The 21,363-nt window shown below is 57.9% G+C and overlaps 1 protein-coding gene across 1 annotated transcript; it reads left to right on the top strand.

Annotated features, from left to right (window-relative positions):
* Window positions 1–1,026: 1,026 nt before the first annotated feature.
* PLCB2 (phospholipase C beta 2) lies at window positions 1,027–20,892 on the top strand. The gene is made up of 31 exons (XM_028506541.2): window positions 1,027–1,356; window positions 4,742–4,819; window positions 5,261–5,329; window positions 5,867–6,007; window positions 6,143–6,222; window positions 6,299–6,352; window positions 6,459–6,534; window positions 9,571–9,671; window positions 9,826–9,992; window positions 10,081–10,227; window positions 10,397–10,554; window positions 10,812–10,894; window positions 11,145–11,229; window positions 11,757–11,919; window positions 12,072–12,184; window positions 12,268–12,364; window positions 13,399–13,483; window positions 13,606–13,730; window positions 14,242–14,396; window positions 14,933–15,097; window positions 15,692–15,791; window positions 16,324–16,428; window positions 16,595–16,689; window positions 16,830–16,905; window positions 17,318–17,543; window positions 17,631–17,802; window positions 17,902–17,978; window positions 18,073–18,168; window positions 18,669–18,726; window positions 19,355–19,441; window positions 19,795–20,892. The coding sequence occupies exons 1-31, from the start codon at window positions 1,273–1,275 to the stop codon at window positions 19,996–19,998; spliced, it is 3,522 nt and encodes a 1,173-aa protein (XP_028362342.1). The 5' UTR covers window positions 1,027–1,272; the 3' UTR covers window positions 19,999–20,892.
* The last annotated feature ends 471 nt before the right edge of the window (window positions 20,893–21,363 follow it).

Below are 21,363 nucleotides of genomic sequence, written 5' to 3'. Positions count from 1 at the left end.
GTTACTTTTGTGCTCAGAGACCTCTTAGCTCCAGCCCCACCGGACCCCATCCTCCTGCTCCAGCCCCCCATCCTCCTGCTCCAGCCCCGACAGGCCAGCAGAGGCAGTTCTAGGGCCTGAGTGAGGGTTTCCTCGTTGTCAGGGGCTGGTGCAAAGACTCAGGTCCTGAGAAGGGAAGGAAGTTCTGGGTAGAGCTCCCCTGCTCCCCCAGTTGAATTAACGAGGGTGATAATCAGATCAGATTAAGCAAGAGGAAGTGGGCTGGCTGAGCTGGGTCAGGACAGAGCTCCCTGGGCCAGGGGAGTGTTGGGGCTATGCACCTTGAGGAAGTCCTCAGAGCTGAGGCCTCGCCAATAGCCTCCCACCTCAGTGTTCTCTCCCTAGGCTCTGGGCACAGAGCAGAGGAGGGAGCTTGGCAGGAGAGCCCAGTGAAGGCTGGTGGCCCAGGGTTGCTCAACTAGCCTTGTGTTGAGGGTGGCTGGTCAGTGGAGATTCCAGGTCTCAGCCAGGCCCAGGGGACCAAGAGGAGAGAGTCATATGTGGTGGGTATGATTGCCCCACTTGCACCTTATTTTCATGGGGAGGAAGCATTGAGAAAGAGGAGCTGGGTATTCAGCAAACTTTGCTTATTCAAAGCGCTTAATCCCAGCTGGGCCCTGCCTTACCCTCAACTCCCGTCTCCAGGGTGGTCCCAGCCTCCTCATGCTATGGGAGGCAGCCCTAAACTCTGTGCCCCACCTCTGTGGAGGTCTCTTCCCTGGTGACCCCCTTGCCTCCCCTCCTCAGTCCCTGCCTGGCAACAGTGTCCCCAGCTGGCCCCCTATATTTCCTTCTTTGGTCCCCCAGCCAAATCTGGGGAGCAGGGACTACTCCTGGGACCCGGAGGCTCCTGCTCTAAGTGGACCCACCTCGTGACCTGCCCCACAGTTGGGCGAACAGCACAGAGAAGGAAGCCCTGAGCAGGAAGTGCTGAGGCACAGTGTGAGGGCGGGGGCTTTGGGGAGGGGAGCCCGGCCTCCCTGGGCAGAAGCAGTAACCACAGCCCCCACTGCAGACAGGCGGGAGGAAGCTGATTTAAAAGGCAGCTGGGCCTCTGTCCGAAGCACTCAGCTCTGCACCCGGTCACTGCCACCCGTGGGCTGTAGGAGCACACAGACTTCCGGACCAGCTCAGGGCGGGTGCCATGTGAGCCCAGCTTGGCTCTCCTCCTGCCCACCCTCCTCCTGGCCGCCTCTGCCTGTCCAGTTTCACCAAAGAAAAATACTTGGCACCATGTCTCTGCTCAACCCTGTCCTGTTGCCCCCCAAGGTGAAGGCTTATCTGAGCCAAGGGGAGCGCTTCATCAAATGGGACGATGTGAGTGGGGCAGGGGCTGTGGGTGCTGGGACACTGGGGCACCGGGCCGGGCTGCTAGGCCTTTGCCAGGGTGTGCGGGTTGGTTTATGTCTATCAGGACTCAGGCGTCTGTGTGGCTTGGCCAGGCAGCCGACACAACTGCCCAAATAAACAATCCTGGGGGGTTGAGGGAGCGTACCCCAAACACCTGTCCCTGTGCTGCTGAAGCTAAGGCTCTGCGTCTGGGTGGGCAGCCTGGACGGAAGTTTCTCTGGGTCTTCGTCTGTCTCCGCCCCAGCCCCCCACCCCAGAAGAGCACGTTTTGCTGCACTTGGCCCCAGCCTCAGCAGGAGGAAAGAGTGCCCTGGAGCTGAGGCAGGGCCAGAAGCAGAGGTGAACTAGTCCTCTACTTCCCACGCAGATGCCCCAATTTGCCCCATTAGGATGCCTAGACTGAAATTGTTCGAGCCTCCCCTCCTGGTCCGGGCCCTGTCCCAGTCCCAAGGAAGCCCCGCTCTCCCCTGAGCTGCAGCAGGGCAGCCACAAAAGGGCCCTGGACCCGAAGTGAGAACTGGAGGCTTCTGTTCTCAGGGGCCTGGGAGGGAGCAGACTGACTTCTGCTTCTGCTGGCTGCTCTCAGCCAGGCTCCCGAATGCCTGCCTGTCTGCAGGGGAATGGGGAAGGCACTGCTTTGCCCTGCACAGTGCACTGTGTCTGCTCATTCCCAAACTGCTCATTCCCAGAGACTGGGACCTGCCTCCCAGTCTCTGGCCCCCCCAGACACTGGGGCCAGGGATTCTCTTGGGTAGGTGAGGAGATCAGTATGGGGACCCTTCTTCAGGGCGGGGAGGCTGCTGGGCTGGCCCTGTGCGAGAGTTAGAGGGGCTGGTCCCAGGAAAGGACCAGGAAGGCTGGGGGTGGAGGAGAGGGCCCTAGGGCTGGCTAGTCCCCTTCACAGGGGAGATGAGAAGGCTCTGGGTCTGTGAGTTAAGGCAGCCTGAGGCTCTTGGCTTTCAGTTTCAGCTTTTGGGACTGGGCGAGGCTGAGTAATCTGGTTGCCATGACTATGGGGAGGAGGCTGTAGCTAGTCTAGCTAGCTGCTTTCTGCTTCCCTAGCGGTGTGTGGTCGATGTGGCACGGTGGTGGCATGTCCCAGGAGCCTGTGGAATGAGGGAAGTGGCTCAAAGTGAAAAATGAAGTGGCCTCTCTCAGTTCCTCTGGGAAGTGTGTGTAACCTGACTGGACAGAGGGTCACTAGGGGTGGGGACATGCTTTGTGGCCTTCTCTGAAAGCCAGCACCTGGGAACCTGGCTGCCCCACTCCCCTCCCTGAGGCAGGGCACTGCATGGTCCTCCATCCTGACTTCCACGGGCAGGAGCCTCCCAAGCCTGTTCCCGGGGCACGTGGAGCCGGAGCCGGGGCTCTGCTCTGAGACTGCATCCGCCCCACTCAGCTGGCAGGGACTTGGGTGTGTCGCACCGTGTTGAACAAGCACAGTGCACAGTACATAATCAACTCCCTACTTGATTTAGTCTCCTATGCCGCTTTACAATGTATCTGGTGGGAGAAGTTCTCCTCCCGCCCATGGAAGGGAACACAGACAATCCATTTGCTCTCAGGGAATACAATCCCATGGTCGAGGTTCCTCACAAAGCCCAATCTTATTTCAGAAACCAGTTATAATCCGAAAATCCAACCTTCATTTCGAATGGTATCATCTGCCCTCCTCTCTCTAGGAATGGTTTTAGGTGGGCTGCAGTCCCCCTGGTGGGACTCCCTGCCCCTCCCAGTCCCTCCGGGGATGGGGTACAGGGAGGGAAGTGAGCAAGGGGCACCGAAGTGCTTAACTGAACAGACATCATCATCGACTGGCTCATCATGGCTTCCTGGCAGAAGGCTTAGGCTTTTTCTCTCTCTGGTGCATATTTTTGAAGATTCTTGGGAGACCCTCCCTGCCCTAAGCTGGGGATCTCTTGCTTAGGGTCCTGCTGCTACGTTCATTTCAGGAGGTCACTTGCAAGGATTTCTTCAGCCCCTCTGAATCCAGTTACAACTTTCAGCTTTCTGTAGCTTTGCATGCACTCTTTGCCCTCTCTCCCAGAGGCCCTCTCTCCCAGAGGCCCGCTCTGGACCCCAGCAAACACGCGTGTGTGTCTTGTCCCAACAGACTCGGGGGTCGGGTTCATCTAGCATGTTGGAGTCCTTCTGCCTCCAGCAGCCAGCTGATCTGTCACCAACTCAGTTTTCCCGGTCAGGAGTCAGACCCCAGTCTGCTGTGTCCCACATTGCCAGGGGCAACAAAAGCTCTCCGAGTGCAGTTGACACCCCACACTAGGCTTAAGGTGAGGAGTCAGGCACCCTCTGCCCTCCCTTGAGGTGGGAAGGGAATGGCACTCACAGCACAGCTTTCTCCAGAATCAGCCCCACACAGCGTGCGCTTTCTCCAGTCCCACAGCCAGCCCTGACCTGAGCTCTCCGAACTCTTTCCTCTGTGAACTCTGCATTTGATTGGGTTTGGTGTGCAGGAACTACCACATCTCGTTGGAAACTTCCACTTTAGAATCTTGTTATATATGCATTCAAATATCAGAATCGAAGGCAGGCCGTGTGCATTGTGAGCTGCACGGGAATTTAGAGGGGAGTTCATTCATCATTCACTGGCTCCTTTAGCAAATCTGGGGCCACTGGGCTCATGGTCTAGGACAGGCTTGTTTCCGAGGAGTCCACAAGCCCCTGGGGATTTCCTGGATGGGCTTTTAGGTCTGAGAACAAGCCCCATCCACCATGTTTCAGAAAAGGATTTTCAGAAGAAGTGAGGCTTGCGCTGGTCCTTAAGGGTGTTTCAGGCAGGCGAGGGCTGGGTGCTTAGGCTCGGAGGTGAAAATGCACTTGGTGTCTGCGTGACAGCTGGATGGCCTGGGTGAAGGGGGCAGCTCACACAAGGAAAGACTGGGCATGTGGGAAGCCAGCTTTTGGCTGGGCTTTGTAGGACTTTGGATGCAGGCGCAGCAGTTTGGTTCACAGTTCTTGCTGTGTTGAGCTATCCTGGAGGTAGTATGGGCCCTTAGGAGAGATATTTGACCCCTTCGGTGGAGCTGTGGCCCATAAAAACAGGGTGAGTGTCTGGAGTGTGGAGGGAGAACCTCACTTTGGGGTTTAGATGGGGAACCATCCTCTCTTCCAGAAATGGACCCTCCAATCCTCTGTCCCTCCCCTCCCCTCCCCTGATCCAGAGCTTTTAAGGCTCCTGCCCAGACCGTAGCTCTGGGAACAAGGGGAAATGCCTGTAGATTCCTGGGGCAGCCGCCTGCCGGGGGGAGCTGGGGAGCTTTGAAACCCTTGGTGCCCAAGGTCAGGGGAGCTTGGCCTGAAGGCTCAGAGTGGGGCGCTGACTCTCTCTCGGCAGGAAACAACCATCGCCTCCCCGGTTATCCTCCGCGTGGACCCCAAGGGCTATTACTTATACTGGACGTACCAGAGTAAGGTGAGGCGGCCCCTACCCACAGTGGCCCTGAGCGCCTGCTAATCCATGGAGTCAGAGCAGCCTCTTGGCGATGCAGAGCCGGAGGTGTGGATGCTGGAGGGCTGAGAGGGACCAGGGAAGGGCCTCAGCACCCAGACAGAAGGAAGGGAGGGGGAACCCGGGGAGAGTCCAGGATGGAGGAGGCAAGACTGCAGACTACAGGTCCCCAAGGAACTCAGAGTGGCCAGGGAAGGAATGGACAGAGAGGACGGGAGGAGGGGAGGAGTGTCGCCATGCAAAGGGAGAAGCTGATCCCTGGGAAGGGAAGGCTGGGGTCTGGGTGGCCCCGCACAGTCTTGGTGTCTAGAGAGGGCAGTTGGCAAGATGTGAGGGGACATGGAAGCTCCCTCCTCGCTGTTCTACGTCCACGCCCCTTCTTTGCTTCCACCCGGCCCCTTCCAGGAGATGGAGTTTCTGGATATCACCAGCATCCGGGACACCCGCTTTGGGAAGTTTGCCAAGATTCCCAAGGTAGGTGGGCCCAGTACAGCTCAGGCCCAGCACGGCCCCTGCTCCACTAGGGCTGGGGTGGGGGTCCCTGGGGGGAGAGGAAAGCTTCCTGGGCTGGGCGGCAGGACCTCCCCCTGAGCGGAGGAAGGAGTGGCGCTGCTCCTGGGTTTGCTGGGGCTCTGTTTGGCGCCATCTGCACAGATGTCTCAAGGCCGGCTCCTGTGCTAAATCACCCCGGGCTGTCTGGGAGGGGTCACTGGAGGCCTTCTCCACCCCTGACTGGTTTGCCTGTCTTTGCTTAATGCTACTAGACAGATTGGAGGAAGGGATTGGTGGAGCAGGTCTCCCTGAGACAAGGAGCTAAGAACATATCTTCAAATAAAAAGGGACAAACAAAATACACAGAACACCCAGACCCCATGGCCTTGGTTAACCTCTTCCTGTGGGTTTCTCCCTCCCGGCCCAGCCCTGGTGGACACTCGTTCGAGTGGCTGAAGGGGAGGGACAGGGGAGCCACTGTGGGCAGGGACGATGCTAACCATGTCACCACTGCTGCAGAGCCAGAAGCTCCGGGACGTCTTCAACATGGACTTCCCTGACAACAACTTCCTGCTGAAGACACTCACCGTGGTGTCTGGCCCTGACATGGTGGACCTTACCTTCCACAACTTTGTCTCCTACAAGGAGAACGTGGGCAAGGTGCACAGGGGTCCCCTGGCCTGGGGCTCGGCACCTGGCATAGCCCGGACATCCTGAGAGACAGGGCTGGACCGAGGGGTGGTGTGGACACCTCTGAGGTCATGGGCCTGACTGCTGTGCTCTGGGGTCCTGCAGGACTGGGCTGAAGATGTTCTGGCCCTGGTCAAGCACCCGCTGACAGCCAACGCCCCCCGCACCACCTTCCTGGACAAGATGTAAGTGCCTGGCCTTAGAGCACAGGGCTGAGTGTGCCGGCCTCTGGGCCTGACACACTGCTTTCTGCCCGCCCAGCCTGGTGAAGCTCAAGATGCAGCTCAACCCCGAAGGGAAGATTCCTGTGAAGAAGTGAGCCTGCCCTGCTCCCTCCCCACACTTCCGCCCAGCTCCCCAAAGCCTTCCCTCTCTCAGCTGACTCCTCTCTTTGCCCACATGCCTTTGTCTGCTCCTTTAGTTTTTTCCAGATGTTCCCTGCTGACCGAAAGCGGGTAGAAGCTGCCCTCAGTGCCTGCCACCTCGCCAAAGGCAAGGTGAGTGGTTCCCCCTCCCTGGCCCACCCGACTATTCTCCTTGTCACCTGAGCTGGCTCTAACCAGAGGTCAAGCTTGGCCAGGCCTGGTGGGGGCTGGAGAGGGAAAGAATAACAGCACAGTCCACAGTCTCCGCAAACAGCTCAAAAGCCACTTAACCCTAGAACCACTGGTTTCTGATCCACAGAGACAGGACCAGGCAAGGGGGGTGGGGTGCCTGGGTTCCGAGCAGGTTGGCCTCCTGCCCCCTGATGGCAGTGGGGGACAGGGGCTGGTGTTCAGGGCAAGCAGCAGGCGTGGGCGCATTTTCACTCCGGCCTTGGAATGCAAGTGGAAACGAATTCTGTTCAGCCTGGAGGAGTGAGGTAAGGTCAGCAAGGACAGGAGGCCATCTGCAGGGATCGGAAAGCTGCAGGAGGGGACTGGCTCTGCGGGGTGGAGGGAGAGGCTGGCATAATCAGGGGTGTGAGCTGCCAGGACACAGATTTTAGCTCAACACAGAACAGTGTTTTTTCCTTTCTTTTTAGTCAAATAATTAATTTTTAATTGCAAGTTGTGTGCAGGTGTATTATGTAACACACCCATGAGGTGTATTATGTAAATTACAAAAAGGAGCCCTCGGGGCAGATGTGGTCCTGAGCCCTGGCCGGGGGAGTGGATCTCAGCGCCCCTCCCTGGTCGTGCCTTTGTGCAGGGCGCCACCTGCGCCCCACTGAGTCTTTTTTCTTGGTAAGAATTTGAAACATTCTAATTAAACTAAGACCTCACTGATCACTTGTCCTCAGGAACCCCAAGAGGAATACTTCCTCCACAGTCACAGCTTTATGGGGCTGGTGACCCCTGGGTGACATCAGTGAAAGGGGACGCAAGCGTAGGGTGGGAGAAAGAATGGGAATGGACTCCTGCTGAGGGCCCTGCAGCCCTGTGGCAAACTGCGGTCTGTACGCATCCATCCCCCTTTTCCCCTGCCACCTGAGCTCCCACCCTGGCTGAGTCCCTCTGACTTGTCAGCTCTGCTTGTGCCCCAGTAGGGGCCCCGGCCCATCTTTGCCTGAAGCTGTCTGGCCCAAGATCCAGTCGTAGGGAGATCTTCTCTAGCTCTCCTGCTCCAAAGGAAGACTCCAGTGTGACCCCGGAGGACATTCCATGGCTGTTTCTGGGATGGAATCCTGGAATGCCACTAATCTGCTTTCTGTTTCTGTTTCCACGGATTTGCCTACTCTGGACATTTTGTGTAAACGAACCACACAATGTGTGGTCTTTGACATCAGGCTTTGTTATTTAGCATTCCAAGGTTCATCCATGCTGTAGCGTGTATCAGTACTTCATTCCTTTTTACGGCTGAAACATAGTCCATCATACGGATATATCACATTTTGCTTATTTATGCATCAGGTGATGACCATTTGGGTAGTTTCCACTTTCTGGTTAGTATGAATAATGTTGTTATAAACATTCATGTACACTGTTTTGTCTAGACTTATGTTTGCAGTTCTCTTGGGTATATCCCTAGTAGTGGAATTAATGGATTATAGGGTAACTTTTTTTTTTAGATTTGATTTATTTATGTTTACAGAGAGGGGGAAGGGAAGGAGAAAGAGAGAAAAATCAATATGTGGTTGTCTCTCATGCGCCCTCTACTGGGGACCTGGCCCACAACCCAGGTGTGTGCCCTGACTGGGAATTGAACCAGCAGCAACCCTTTGGTTCGCAGGCCTGTGCTCAATCCGCTGAGCCACACCAGCCAGGGCGGTGATTTTCTATTTAATATTCTGAGGAACTGCCAAACTATTTTCCAAAGTGACTACACCATTTTACAGTCCCACCAGTATTGTATGAGGGTTCCAATTTCTCCACATCCTCACCAATACCTGTTATTGTCTGTTGTCTTCTTTTCTTTCATTTTAGTCATCCTAGAAGGAGTGAAGGGATAGCTCACAGAGATTTTGATTTGCATTTCCCTAACGACTAATCCTACTGAGCATCTTTCCATTTGCTTATTGGTTGTTTGAATATTTTCTTTGGAGAATTATCTATTCAAATCCACTGCTCATCTTTCGATTAGGTTATTTGGTTTTTACTGATGAACTATCCCTTCTTGGATATCTGATTTGCAAATACAGGGTGAGGCAAAAGTAGGTTAACAGTTGGCCTTATGGAAAATAATACAATAATTAATAAGTAATCATACAAGAATAAACTCTGTCTTGTACACTGAACTATAAACCTACTCTTGTCCTACCCTGTATTTCCTCCCATTCTACAGATTGTCTTTTCACCTTTTTGATGGTATCCTTCAAAGCACAAAAGTTTTAAATTTGATGAAGTCTGATTTATCTTCTTTTGTTATTGTTCTTGTGGGGTTTCTAAAAAAGATTTTATTTATTTTTAGAGAGGGGAAGGGAAGGAAAGAAACATCAATGTGTGGTTGGCTCTCACACCCCACCCCCAGGGACCCGGCCTGCAACCCAGGCGTGTGCCCTGACTGGGAATCGAACCAGCAATCCTCTGGCTCACAGGCCAGCACCCAATCCACTGAGCCACACCAGCCAGGGCTGTTCTTGTATCTTTTGGTGCCTCCAACTATAACTGCCGCCTTGTCTATTTCTCCCTTCATTCTGTCAGGTTTTACTCTGTGCACCTTGGGACTCTGTTTTTAGCTGTATTATTTATATTCAAATTGCTTCTTTTAAAAATTTGTCCTCCACTTTAAAAAAAGCTAGCCCACTACTCCGGCAAGCAACACTACTTACTTCTGACCTCCTTTTCTCCTCATTCTGGTCATTCTTTGTTCCAATCCTGCTCCAACCAGGAGACTACCTACAGCGTCCAAGTTCAGGGACAAAGCAAACCAGCTAAGCACGCTCTCTGCTTGGCACCCAGGGCCTTGATAAGTGGGTGCTCGGCATGTCTGCAATGCTCCTCCGTCTGCCCTGATCCCTCCCTCTAACCGGCCCCCTTGTGCAGGCCTAGTTTGTGGTTCTTCGTGCTGAGAAGGTGGGGCAGACGTGATCGGGTGACTTTCTATCCCTCCAGAATGACACCATCAATCCTGAGGACTTCCCAGAATCTGTCTACAAGAGTTTCCTCATGAACCTCTGCCCTCGGCCAGAAATAGACGAGATCTTCACTTCCTAGTGAGCTTCTTGGGCTTGGCTGAGCATGGCAAAGGGGTGGTGGCTGAAATTCCCACTTGCTATGCTGAAGTCAGGAGGCTTTGCTGGACAAGGGGTGTGTCTGAGTTCCTCAGCCTAGAGGATGTAGGCCAGTGCTCTTTCCTCTGGCCTGCAGCCACGCCAAGGCCAAACCCTACATGACCAAGGATCACTTGACCAAATTCATCAACCAGAAACAGAGGGACTCCCGCCTCAATTCCTTACTGTTCCCGCCTGCGCGGCCGGACCAGGTGCAGGGCCTCATTGACAAGTATGAGCCCAGCGGCATCAACGTGCAGAGGGGTGAGGACCAATGGGAGCCCTCACCGGCGGTGGGCTTGTTCTGCTCTGAACTGGGCTGTGGCCCTGATAGTTATCCCCTGCCCCCCAGGCCAGCTGTCCCCGGAGGGCATGGTGTGGTTTCTCTGTGGGCCGGAGAACAGCGTGCTGGCCCAGGACAAGCTGCTGCTTCACCACGACATGACGCAGCCACTCAACCATTACTTCATCAACTCCTCACACAACACGTACCTGACAGGTGGGCCTTCGCTACCGCACTGCTGGCTTCGCTTTTATGGGGGCTGCTCCTGTTCCCTGAATTCTTCACAGGGTTGCCACGGGCTGCCAACAGCACAACCCAGGCTGCAGCAGGGTTGGGGGCCAGTCCTTAAGTGACGTCCCTGCCCCTGCCCCTTGCCCTGGCTCAGCTGGCCAGTTCTCAGGCCTTTCCTCCGCTGAGATGTACCGCCAGGTACTGCTGGCTGGCTGCCGCTGTGTGGAGCTGGACTGCTGGAAGGGGAAGCCCCCTGACGAGGAGCCGATCATCACCCATGGCTTTACCATGACCACAGACATCTACTTCAAAGTAACACTTGGAGCGTGGAGGCTGGTGGTGGAGACCCTGGTCCCCAAGCCCTCTGGGTGTGGGGGACATGAAGCAGGAGGGATGGCCGGGAGGTCTGGGGCCAGTGTGGGGACTAGAGGGGATCAGAGGAGACAGGGGGCCAACAGTGGCCCCCCAGTTCCACGCGAGTGCTTAAATGGGAGAGGGAGGGTGCCATTGTGGGGGGTGGGGGGAGCGTGGGGCACGGGCCTCCTCTCCACCCGTCCTCTCTCATTCAGGAAGCAATCGAAGCAATTGCAGAAAGTGCCTTTAAGACTTCCCCCTATCCTGTCATCCTGTCGTTTGAAAACCACGTGGACTCGTGAGTGTCCAGGCCTCGCTCTCTGCCCTGTCCCCACTTTCTGCCGGCACTGCCCTCCCCCAGCTATCCTGGCCTCCACCGGTGCCCTCCACACAGTCTCCGGCCCCCAGGCCCTCCTGCCTGTGTCCCTGCCTCCCCGACCGCCTGTACTCCTGACCCTGTACTCCTGGCGACCCAGATCTGGGGCCCAGAAGGATGGCCCAGAGGAGGGTGGTGCTGCTGAGCCCCGCCCCACCTCCGCTCCCCGCAGACCCCGCCAACAGGCCAAGATGGCCGAGTACTGCCGCACGATGTTTGGCGATATGCTGCTCACAGAGCCCCTGGAAAAGTTTCCGGTGGGTGGACTTCACTGTGGGGCCTCCGGGGCTGGGGGCTGGAGACCGGGGGCCCTGTCAGGGCCAGGTTAACCACATGCCAACCTGTGCTGGGCTTTGGGGGTACGCTGGTGACAGAGATGCAGCCCCCACCCTCAGACGGCTTACTCTCTAGTGGGGAGACAGACAAGGAACCTGGCCTGACGACCAGTGGCTGCTATGGGAGCACGTGGGGAGCCCTGGTCCGGTCTTGGGGGTCAGGGAAGGCTTCCTGGGGAAAGTGGTGGCTAGGTGGAAACCTAAGGGAGGTACTGGATTTATGTTGCTGAGAGTGGGGGAAAGGAGCTCTAGGCAGATAGAATGGGTGAGAGAACATCGCTGAGGAACCGAGGTCCACAGGGCAGGCAGTGGTGTAGCACATGAGGGGGAGTGATGAGAGGCGAGGCTGGAGAGGTAGGCAGGGGCCGATGGAGCGAGCTGGGATGGGGGGACTTAGGCTACACCCTGAAGGGGAGGAGATGGTGCCGACACCCTCTCCTCTCCCACAGCTGAAACCAGGCACCCCCCTGCCCAGCCCTGAGGATCTGCGTGGCAAGATCCTCATTAAGAACAAGAAGAACCAGTTTTCTGGCCCGGCATCCTCCAGCAAGGAGCCAGGTGGGGAAGCTGAGGGCAGCTGCCCACCCGATGCCCCTGTGGTTGAGGACACAGGTGAGTCAGCCTGGCAGAAATGGGGGTGGGTTGGGATGGGGGGGAGGGAGCATCTGGAATGGGAGAGAGGGGCTGGGCCTGCAGGGGACGTGCTGGGGGGCCAGCCTGGGGTGTGGGCCCACCCCGAGTGCTGACAGAGTTGTGTGTGGCAGTGTGGGCTGGTGCTGAAGCGGCCAAGCTGGAGGAGGAAGAGGTGGAAGACGAAGAGGAGGAGGAGTTGGGAAACCTGGATGAAGAAGAGATAAAGAAGATGCAATCGGATGAGGTGTGTGGAGCCCTCGGGGAAGGATGTGGGGCCAGGTCCCTGGGCTCTGTGCTGTCCTACCCCCCCTCCTCTCTCTTCCCTAGGGCACAGCCGGCCTGGAAGTGACAGCTTACGAGGAGATGTCCAGCCTAGTCAACTACATCCAGCCCACCAAGTTCATCTCCTTTGAGTTCTCTGCCCGTAAGTTAGCTCGGGGTGGTGGTCAGCAGAGGTTCAGCTAGATCCAGAAGGCCCCATAAAGTGTGTCCTGACAGCAGGCAGTTTGATGGCGGGGGTGAGAGGAAGGGGAGCTCTCCCCCTTCCCTGGACCGGGGGCCGTGTCTATAAACATCCATCAGAGGAGTCAGGCAAAGGACTTGTTGAAGTGGTAGTGGCTCCCATTTCTGAGCACAGTGTGTACTGAGGAATTTGGCACTGAGCAGAATGCTCTGGAGTATGTCGGTGACAGGCGGGCCATTGTGACGGGCCTCCTCAGTGGGGCTGGCCTGGGACTCCTGCAGCCTCCTGCAGGTTCTGTGGCTCCTAGTCCCAGAAACCCCAGCCTCAGAGTATGAGAACTTCTGGGAGGCAGTGGAAGGCAGAGGAACCAGCTGGTGCACACCTTCCCTTGTACCTATCTGCCCTTTCTGTGCACACCGTGCTACTTATCTTCTCTGGACACGTGCGTGGTGCCTTCCTCTCCCCCTCCATTTGTGTCCCCAACACGATCGCCTCTTTCTCTGTATACCTGCGCACAGTGCATACACCTGTAACCTTTTCCCTCAGCCCTGAACCCACAGCCTGCACCCCCACCTGTGCTCACCTGTGGCATGTACCGCCCTTGGTGTGTGCCTCTCACCCTGCACCACCCTTTGGGTTCAGACCCTGAGCATCAGTGTGTTCCCAACTCCCCGAGCTCACCCTAGCGTGTTCCCCACACCCTCCTCGCCCCTCAGGGCAAGCGCCCCTCCCCCTCTGGTGCTGTGATGCACACCTGGTCCCGGTGCACACCCACCACTCACACCCTATACCCTCAGCACACACGTTACCCACAGCAGACCTGCACACCCCTGCCACTGGGTTCGCCTGCCCCCCTGAGCCCCCGAGCCTCCATGGGAGTGCTGGGTTAGACTCGCTCGTCTCTGTGCTGGACGCAGCTGCACCAAAGGGGAGGGTGGGTCCGAGGGACAACCTCAGCGTGACATGGACTCCCCTCCTTTTTGTCCCCCACGCAGAGAAGAACCGAAGTTATGTCATCTCTTCCTTCACGGAGCTCAAGGCTTATGACCTGCTCTCCAAGGCCGCAGTGCAATTTGTGGAGTATCCTTGAGGCCTCAGTAGCCAGAGGCTCTGGTTGGGGTGGAGGGGTGGGGACAGGGCTCGAAGGGGGGCTGCTGGGCACTCCTGACGCAGCCTCAGGGGGCTCCTATACTCTGGGGCAGTTATAACAAGCGCCAGATGAGCCGCATCTACCCCAAGGGCACCCGCATGGACTCCTCCAACTACCTGCCCCAGATGTTCTGGAATGCTGGCTGCCAGATGGTCGCCCTCAACTTCCAGACGATGGGTGAGGCACTCCCAGGCCCTTGAGAACCTTCCCTGGGCCCTCCCACGTTTACCTTACTCCCGGGGGTGGTCTTTAGGACAGACAGGGGGTCCAGACGTCTGTGCAGACTCTGGGAGCACGTGCAGGGGTGTGGCTGCTTCGGGATAGACGTGCATCAGCCCACGCCTGCAGGATACACGTTTGTGGGCGTGTATGCGAGGGTGCCAGGGCACCGGCATGGGTTCTGGCCGCTTTCTGAGCGGGTCTGTGGGAGCCCCTGCTTCACTGGCCTCAGCCCCCGCCGTGAGCCTGAGCTCTGGTCGAGGCTTTGGTCCTGCCGACTCCAGGCTGTGGGCCAGTCCTGAGAGAAGAGACACCCTAAGGGACCAGGCTGAGACATGAGAAACCCTCATGCCCATGGTCTGTTCAACCACCCCATTCACAAAACAGGAGAAAGGCGGGAATGGGGACACGGGGACTGGATTGGAGACACAGGGCAGAGCCTTCCTCACCACGTGCTCTTGCCCCCCAGACCTGCCCATGCAGCAGAACATGGCGCTGTTTGAGTTCAACGGGCAGACGGGCTACCTCCTCAAGCACGAGTTCATGCGTCGGCCAGACAAGCAGTTCAACCCGTTCTCGGTGGACCGCATCGACGTGGTGGTAGCCACCACTCTTTCCATCAAGGCAAGGCCCTGAGATGGATGAGCGGCGGCCAGGGGGGTTGGGGTCTTGAGGAGAAAGACACAGGAGCCCCACTCCTCTACTCCCAACCCCCTCCCCTGATTATCTTGAAAACTTCAGCCCCAGCCAGTTCCAGCAGTAGCAAGTTGCCTTGGAAACTGCCTCCTCCTCCGCCCTCGAAGCTGCCTCTTGGTCCCCATGGAAACCAAGGGGAAGGGCTGAGGCTGGGGTGGGGGAAGGGGGAAGAGTGGGCAGAAAGGGGCAGCAGGGCCCCCAGGCCCTGGAAGAGAGCCCTGTTCCTTCTCTGCTCAGGATGGGGGGCCCCCACCTCTTCCCAGAATGCTGGAAGCACTCTGGTCACCAGAGCTTAGCTGCAGCCCTTGGGCCACACAGCCGCTACTCAGTGGCCCGAGCTGAGTGGGGCTCTTCACAATACCCAAGGATGGACGCTTCAGCTAGAGAAGCCAGCAGCCCCGGGTGCTGGGGGACAGCCTAGCTTGGGGGGCTGATGCTGGCCTCTCACGGGCCCCCACCTCCAGGTCATCTCCGGGCAGTTCCTGTCAGAGCGCAGTGTGCGCACCTATGTGGAGGTGGAGCTGTTCGGCCTTCCTGGGGACCCCAAGAGGCGCTATCGCACCAAGCTGTCGCCCACTGCCAACTCTATCAACCCTGTCTGGGATGAGGAGCCCTTTGTCTTCGAGAAGGTGGGAGGCGAGGGCTGGGCAGGGGCTGCAGGCTGGGCAGGGTGAGGGCTGTCCCTGGTTCTTGGCCTCTCCTCATAGAAGAGAGGAACTACATGAAAGGAGTCTCTGACCCTGCTCCTGTCCCCACCCCTCCCATTGTGCCCCCCTGAATGTCAGGAGTCCAGGAGCAAATTTACAGGAATGTACTTGGTGGGCAAGTTGTGTGTGCGCGCACGTGTGCACATGCATAGGAGTGTTCGTGTTAGGGTCAGAGGCAGATGTGAGCTCCCGGACCAGGGTGCAAGGTCCCCCGGGGTCACTGGGGGTCTTCTTCCCCCACTGGGCACTTGTTGATGAAGCTGTCACAGGCCGTCTGCACCAGGGTCCCTGGAGCCCTAGGCTGCATGTCCAGCCCTTCTCCCCTGGGTGGACCAGCCGTGGCACGAGCTGTGAGGATGTCTGTGTGTGGGGCCTAGAGGGTGCCCTCCGTCCTCACCAAATCTGGTCACACCTGCCAGGTTCTCACACTGACCCTAGACTTCGGAAACTAGGGAGGGGCCCAGCCTGGCCCACCCTCGCTCCACACCAGCTTGTCCTGTCCCGAACTCTCCCCAGATCTTGGTGCCTGAGCTGGCCTCCCTCAGGGTGGCCGTGCTGGAGGAAGGCAACAAGTTTCTTGGACACCGCATCATCCCCATCAATGCCCTCAATTCTGGTAAGCAGGGGTCGTTCCTTGCAGCTCCCAGCAGGTCTGAGACCAAAGCCAGCACCAGGAGCCTGTCCAGTGGGTGGGCCAGCTTCAGGGAGGTGGTCCTGAGATGTCACCTGACTTTCTTATGTCATCAGCCTTAAGGAATGGAGTGGGGGTAGTGCTTCTCCAGGAAACTGACAGAGGAGGGAACTCTGGCCACCTAACAGAATGTCTGTAATTTTCTGGAACTACGGGGGCAATTTCCCAAGTAGCTGACACTTATTAGGCATGTAAAATGCTTTAAGAGCTTGTAACATATTCTCACTGAACCCTAACAGTTAACCACACGAGGTAGACTGCTACCCCCATTTCGCAGGGGAGGAAAGCCTGAGGTCACAGTGACCTGCTCGAGGATATGCAGCCAGGAGGGCGCAGGGCCAGACTCAGACCCTGGCCTCTCTGACTCTAAGACCAGAAGCCTTGCGTGCTGGGTTGCCAGCATGCAGTGGGGTCGGCAAGGGGCTCTGCTCACTGCCTGCCCTGCTGTGCCCCGTAGGGTACCACCATCTGTGCCTGCACAGCGAGAGCAACATGCCCCTCACCATGCCAGCGCTCTTTGTCTTCCTGGAGATGAAGGACTACGTACCTGACACCTGGGCAGGTTAGGAGGCCCAAAGGGTGCTGGGTACCAGGGCTGTCCATTTCCTCTCCCCCTCCTCAAGTCAGCCTCTGAAGTGGGCCGGGACAGGGGATCCTAGGGCTGGCGAGCGGTGGGGAGGCTCCCAGGTCCTCTCCACACCAGGCCCGTGATGCTCCTGTGCACCCAGATCTCACCGTGGCCCTCGCCAACCCCATCAAATTCTTCAGTGCCCATGACAAGAAGTCCGTGAAGCTCAAGGAAGCCATGGGAGGTCTGTCTGAGGTCTGTGTTGCTGGGTCCGTCACCAGGGGCCCCAGGAGCTTTGCCCTCTTTGTGGGAAGGTGAGGGAGGGGCAGAGTCCGGGGCTCAGGGAGAGAGGGCTGTTGGAGCCCTCTTCCTAACCTGCTGCTCTTCCTGCACAGAAGCCCTTCTCTCTCGGGAGTCCAGTTGCCAACCAGGCCAACGGAGCAACTGCCCCAACCAGCAATGGGTCAGCAGGTGCGCACTGCGAGGTCCTCCCACCTACTGTGAAGGGCCTTGCCTTCTTTGGCTGCATCCATAGGCACATCCCAACCTACCCACATATCTTTAAAAAACAGACTTTAACCCGGGGAAGGGAACACTGGGTCTGAAACCTCAGCTCTGAGAAAGTGCACTGCCGGGGGCTCTACTGGCACCCAGGGCAGGCGGGGTGGAGCAGAGCTGGGCCAGGGACCCCAGGGCACCCATCAGCTAGACCTGTGGCTGTTGCAGCAGCCGGGGCCGGGGCCAGGGAGGAGGCCACTAAAGAAGCTGTGGGCAAGGCCTGTTGGGTCCGAATAGTCTTGGGGACCAGCCTGGGGAGGATTCAGGACTAGTGGGGAAGAGGGGGGCTCCTGGGCGGTGGGACGCCTCACCAGGGTCCCCGCAGAGCCCCGGACCACCAGTCTGGAGGAGCTGCGGGAGCTGAAAGGCGTTGTGAAGCTGCAGCGACGGCATGAGAAGGAGCTGCGGGAGCTGGAGCGGCGCAGCGCACGACGCTGGGAGGAGCTGCTGCAGCGGGGCGCGGCGCAGCTGGCGGAGCTCGGGCCGTTGGGCATGGGGGGCAGCTGCGGGGGCCGCAGGCTTGGCCCCGGCAAGGGCTCCCGCAAGAAAAGGTAATGACAATAGCGACCAGCTGCCCACCGCTGCGCAGGTGCCAGTGGGCAGAGTGCTTAGGACCTGTTCCCACGTGGCCTCCCCAGGACCCTGCCCTGCGAGGAGACCACTGGGGCCATGCAGGGCGAGGGCCCTGAGGGCGGCGCGGACACGCGCATGCGCAGCGAGCTGAGGGACCGGCTGGAGCTGGAGCTGCTGCAGCAGGGCGAGGAGAAGTACGAGAGCATCCTGAAGCGCAAGCAGCAGCAAGTGGCCGAGGTGCTGGGTCAGGGAGGGAGACAGCTACAACCAAACCCAGCCCGCACCCTGTGCACAACAAAGGGCTTCACCCTAAGCCCATCCTTCCTCTCCCCGCAGCAAATCGCCAAGATGATGGAGCTGGCCAGAGAGAAACAGGCTGCAGAGCTTAAGAGCCTCAAGGAGACCTCGGAGAGGTATATGACTACCTCCTTCCCACGCCTGACTGCTACCCTCCCAAGACTGCTCAGGTCCCCACAAAACTTCTCCTTGCTGCCTGTCTCTCTATAGTGACACCAAAGAGATGAAGAAGAAGCTGGAGGCCAAGAGGCTGGAGCGGATCCAGGCCATGGTCAAGGTCACCACTGACAAGATGGCCCAGGAACGGTGAGCCCTGGCAGAGAGGCCCAGGGCTCCATCTCCAGGCCCAGGCTGAGCGGGAGCCACTCCAGGGGGGGAGGCCTTCCTGCAAGTGGGCCTGACTTGCTTCCCAGAGATGTGCCTGTCTCCTGGCTCTAGAAAGTTAATTTCACTTCTGTCACCTCTGATTAGAGTGACTTCCTTCCGCAAGACACAGATGCCAACACTATTTGACCAAAGAGGAAAATTTAAGGGAAAATTAAGCATGCAAAGAGAGAGGTGAAATCTTGGGACAGCAGCTTCCCACCTGGGCTTTCTCATGCACCTTGAAGGGCAGTGCGGGTTAGTGAGAAAGCACTTCCTTCAGAGGGCCCCCCGGAACTTTCTGTGGCCCCTCAAATCCTCCTGGGGTCCCCATGTCAGCCCTGTGCCCTTATATAGTCCTCCTTTGGCTCCGAGGAGTCTTCGTGTCATCCGCTCTTCCCAGGGGCCTCCTGCCCTCTCTGAAACTCTGATTACCCCAACAGATTGAAGAGAGAGATTAACAACTCCCACATCCAAGAAGTAGTGCAGGTCATCAAGCAGGTATGCAATTCTGCGTCCTTCGCAAACACGCACATGTGCGCACGTGCTCTCCCTCAAGAGAGGAAGGGGGGTGCCGGGCCTGAAGCTTGCCCTTAGGAGCTACAGTGTGCAGAGTGTCCTGTGCAGCTTGGGAAGGCAGGAGGCAGTGCAGTGCCTGGGAGCCCCCAGGCCAGTGTGAGCATCTGTCTTTCTGCAGAGATTGGGTTACCAGTCCACAGGGGGTGTGTCCCCTGTCCAGCTGCCCTGTATGGAAATGACAGAAGCCAGGGTGGGTGAGAGGGAGCGAGGGGTGCTTTCTGAGGCTCCAAGGAGTTAGAAGAGGAAGGAAAGCCCTGCTGAGAATGGACCTAAAGGGGATTAACACCAGTAGCAGAACTACCAGCTACTGACATGACCTTGTGCCAGACACTAAGCCAGGTGCTTCACACGAACGGTCTCATATAGGCTTTCGTCATCCAGCGAGGCAGGTACTATTATCCTCGTTTTACAAATTCAAGAAAACCTGTTCGAAGGTTAAGGAATTTACCCTAAGTGTTACAGCTGGTTAACCGGGACTGTCGCTGGGTGCCAGCCTGCCTGTCTGTGCCGCCCCGACTCCCTGACTCCCCCGCCTGTCACTCCCACCCAGATGACAGAGAGCCTGGAGAGGCACCAGGAGAAGCTGGAGGAGAAGCAGGCAGCCTGCCTGGAGCAGATCCGGGAGATGGAAAAGCAGGTGACAGGACCACCTCCCTGGCCCCCGGCAGAGGTGGCCTGGCTCCAGGTGTAAAAGGGACCTGCTTCAGGGAGCGTCCAGTCGGGAGCTGGGGTGGGGCTCACCCCTCACCAGTGGGTCACAGGGTCTGGTTCTCATGGGACCCTCTGACCCTTTCACATGAGGCAGCTCTTCAGGTCTCTTTGCTTGGTGGGCACCCCCTCTCCTGAGGGTCTCCACTGTGCCCCACCTCCTGCCCCCATCACCTGGGAGCTCTGAAAAGGCTGGGCATCTCTTTGTTCCATTGTCCAGGGGAGGGAGAGTGGGTAGGTGGCCCCTCCTGAGCCAGGCAGTGGTCCTTGCTGTCCCCACAGTTCCAGCAGGAGGCACTGGCAGAGTACGAGGCCAGGATGAAGGGCCTGGAGGCGGAGGTGAAGGAATCCATGAGGACCTGCCTCAGGGCCTGTTTCCCCTCTGAGGCCGAGGACAAGCTTGAGAGGCCCTGTGAGGCCTCCAGAGAGCCGTGTGGGCCGGACCCACTTAAAGCCAAGGAAGACGCCAAGGAGAGCTTCCTTTGATACCCCCATCCAACTGGGACGTTCTGCAAGGACCTATCTCCTTCTCTGGAGGAAGCTCCATACCCCCGGGAAGAGAGGCCCCAGCAGCCCCAGCACTCAGAGGCTGTGGGACACTGGGGTCCCCTTGGAGCCTGCAGCACCCTCCTTGACAGCCAGGCTAGAAGAGGAGGCAGGGACCAGATATCGTCAGGGCAGGGGCTCATCGGAGACCTGGAGGTCCTCTGAGTTGACTTCCTGCCCCTCATTTTTCTCCTCCTGGAGTTAGTGTCACATATTTGTTGAGGGCAAAAGAATGTGGCCTGGGAGGCAGGAAATGGGGGCCTGGCCTCCCTCTGCCTTTCCTGGTGTGCAGCCAGCGGTGGCCCACTCTGGAATCAGTTTCCTCAGCCGGACGGTTAGGCCTGGCCACCTGGAACCTCCACTCCAGCACCTGTAGTTCAAGCAGGATCCTTTCTGCCATAAGGCTGGCAGCTCACCCTGGCTTCTGGGCCCCATCTCAGGCCTGCCCTGAGGTGGCCTCATTGCTGGCTCCCGGATACAGAGCCTGGCTCTACCTCCAAGCTCCCCAGGGGACTGCCGCCCCTAGGATCCCAGGCTGAGGTCCCTTCCCTGGCTTCCCGCCTGTGGGGGATGGGAGGCTGACACGAAAAAAGCTGCCTCAGCTGCTGGGCCCTCAGCCACTGAGACAGCTGGGGCCATGGCCAGTGGTGAGGGGAGAAGGATGGCCTTCTGGGCACTCTCCCACCCGGAGCCTGGCTCACCCCTTTTCTTAGGTTGGGGGTGGTTATTTCCTGGCATTTGGCCCCACCCAGGCTGCCTGACAAGGTCAGCATCATTTTCTGTCCTGGTTTATTTATTTTTCTCCTTACTCCTACTAAAGAACGCTGTCCAAGATTTCCTGACTAAGCCTGGCCTCTGTTCTACAGCTAAGAAAAGGGGAGGAGAGGAGGCGAGTAGAATAGCCTGAAATGAAGCAGGCAGGGGAGAAACCCTTGGAGCCGAGCCCCGGGGGGAGGTGTCCTCCACGGCCCAGTGGGATGGCCCTGCTTCTAGGCTTGAAGAGGAGTCACTTCCCCTTCTCCCCTCCTTGATGCCACAACCATTAAAACATGACATCACCCCCTTTCTCTACCCCCACCCAGATGTGGCCCTTCCCTGTCTCCACCCTCAGGGCTGCAGCAGAGGAGTCTACACAAAGGTGCCCCCCACTCCCCACCCTCTTGAGGAGCTGCAAACCTTCAGACCCCTGCATCCCTTTAAGCACACTTCCAGTGGTCAGATTCTCAGGCCCCTGTGGCTGTCATGGTTGACCCCAGCACTTGCTGTAGAAGGGCTTGTGGGCATCCAGTCACTGCACCTGTGACG

Source organism: Phyllostomus discolor, chromosome 1 (assembly GCF_004126475.2).
Source record: "Phyllostomus discolor isolate MPI-MPIP mPhyDis1 chromosome 1, mPhyDis1.pri.v3, whole genome shotgun sequence".
Taxonomy (NCBI): Eukaryota; Metazoa; Chordata; class Mammalia; order Chiroptera; family Phyllostomidae; genus Phyllostomus; species Phyllostomus discolor.
This window is presented reverse-complemented; position numbering and strand designations above follow the sequence as displayed.

Bases quoted from the DNA above. Each gene is read 5' to 3' on its own strand.
- PLCB2 (XM_028506541.2), top strand. From the start codon at position 1,273: ATGTCTCTGCTCAACCCTGTCCTGTTGCCCCCCAAGGTGAAGGCTTAT. The intron at 12,185-12,267 runs GTGTGTGGAGCC...TCTCTTCCCTAG, and splicing joins AGAAGATGCAATCGGATGAG to GGCACAGCCGGCCTGGAAGT. The intron at 18,727-19,354 runs GTATGCAATTCT...ACTCCCACCCAG, and splicing joins TAGTGCAGGTCATCAAGCAG to ATGACAGAGAGCCTGGAGAG.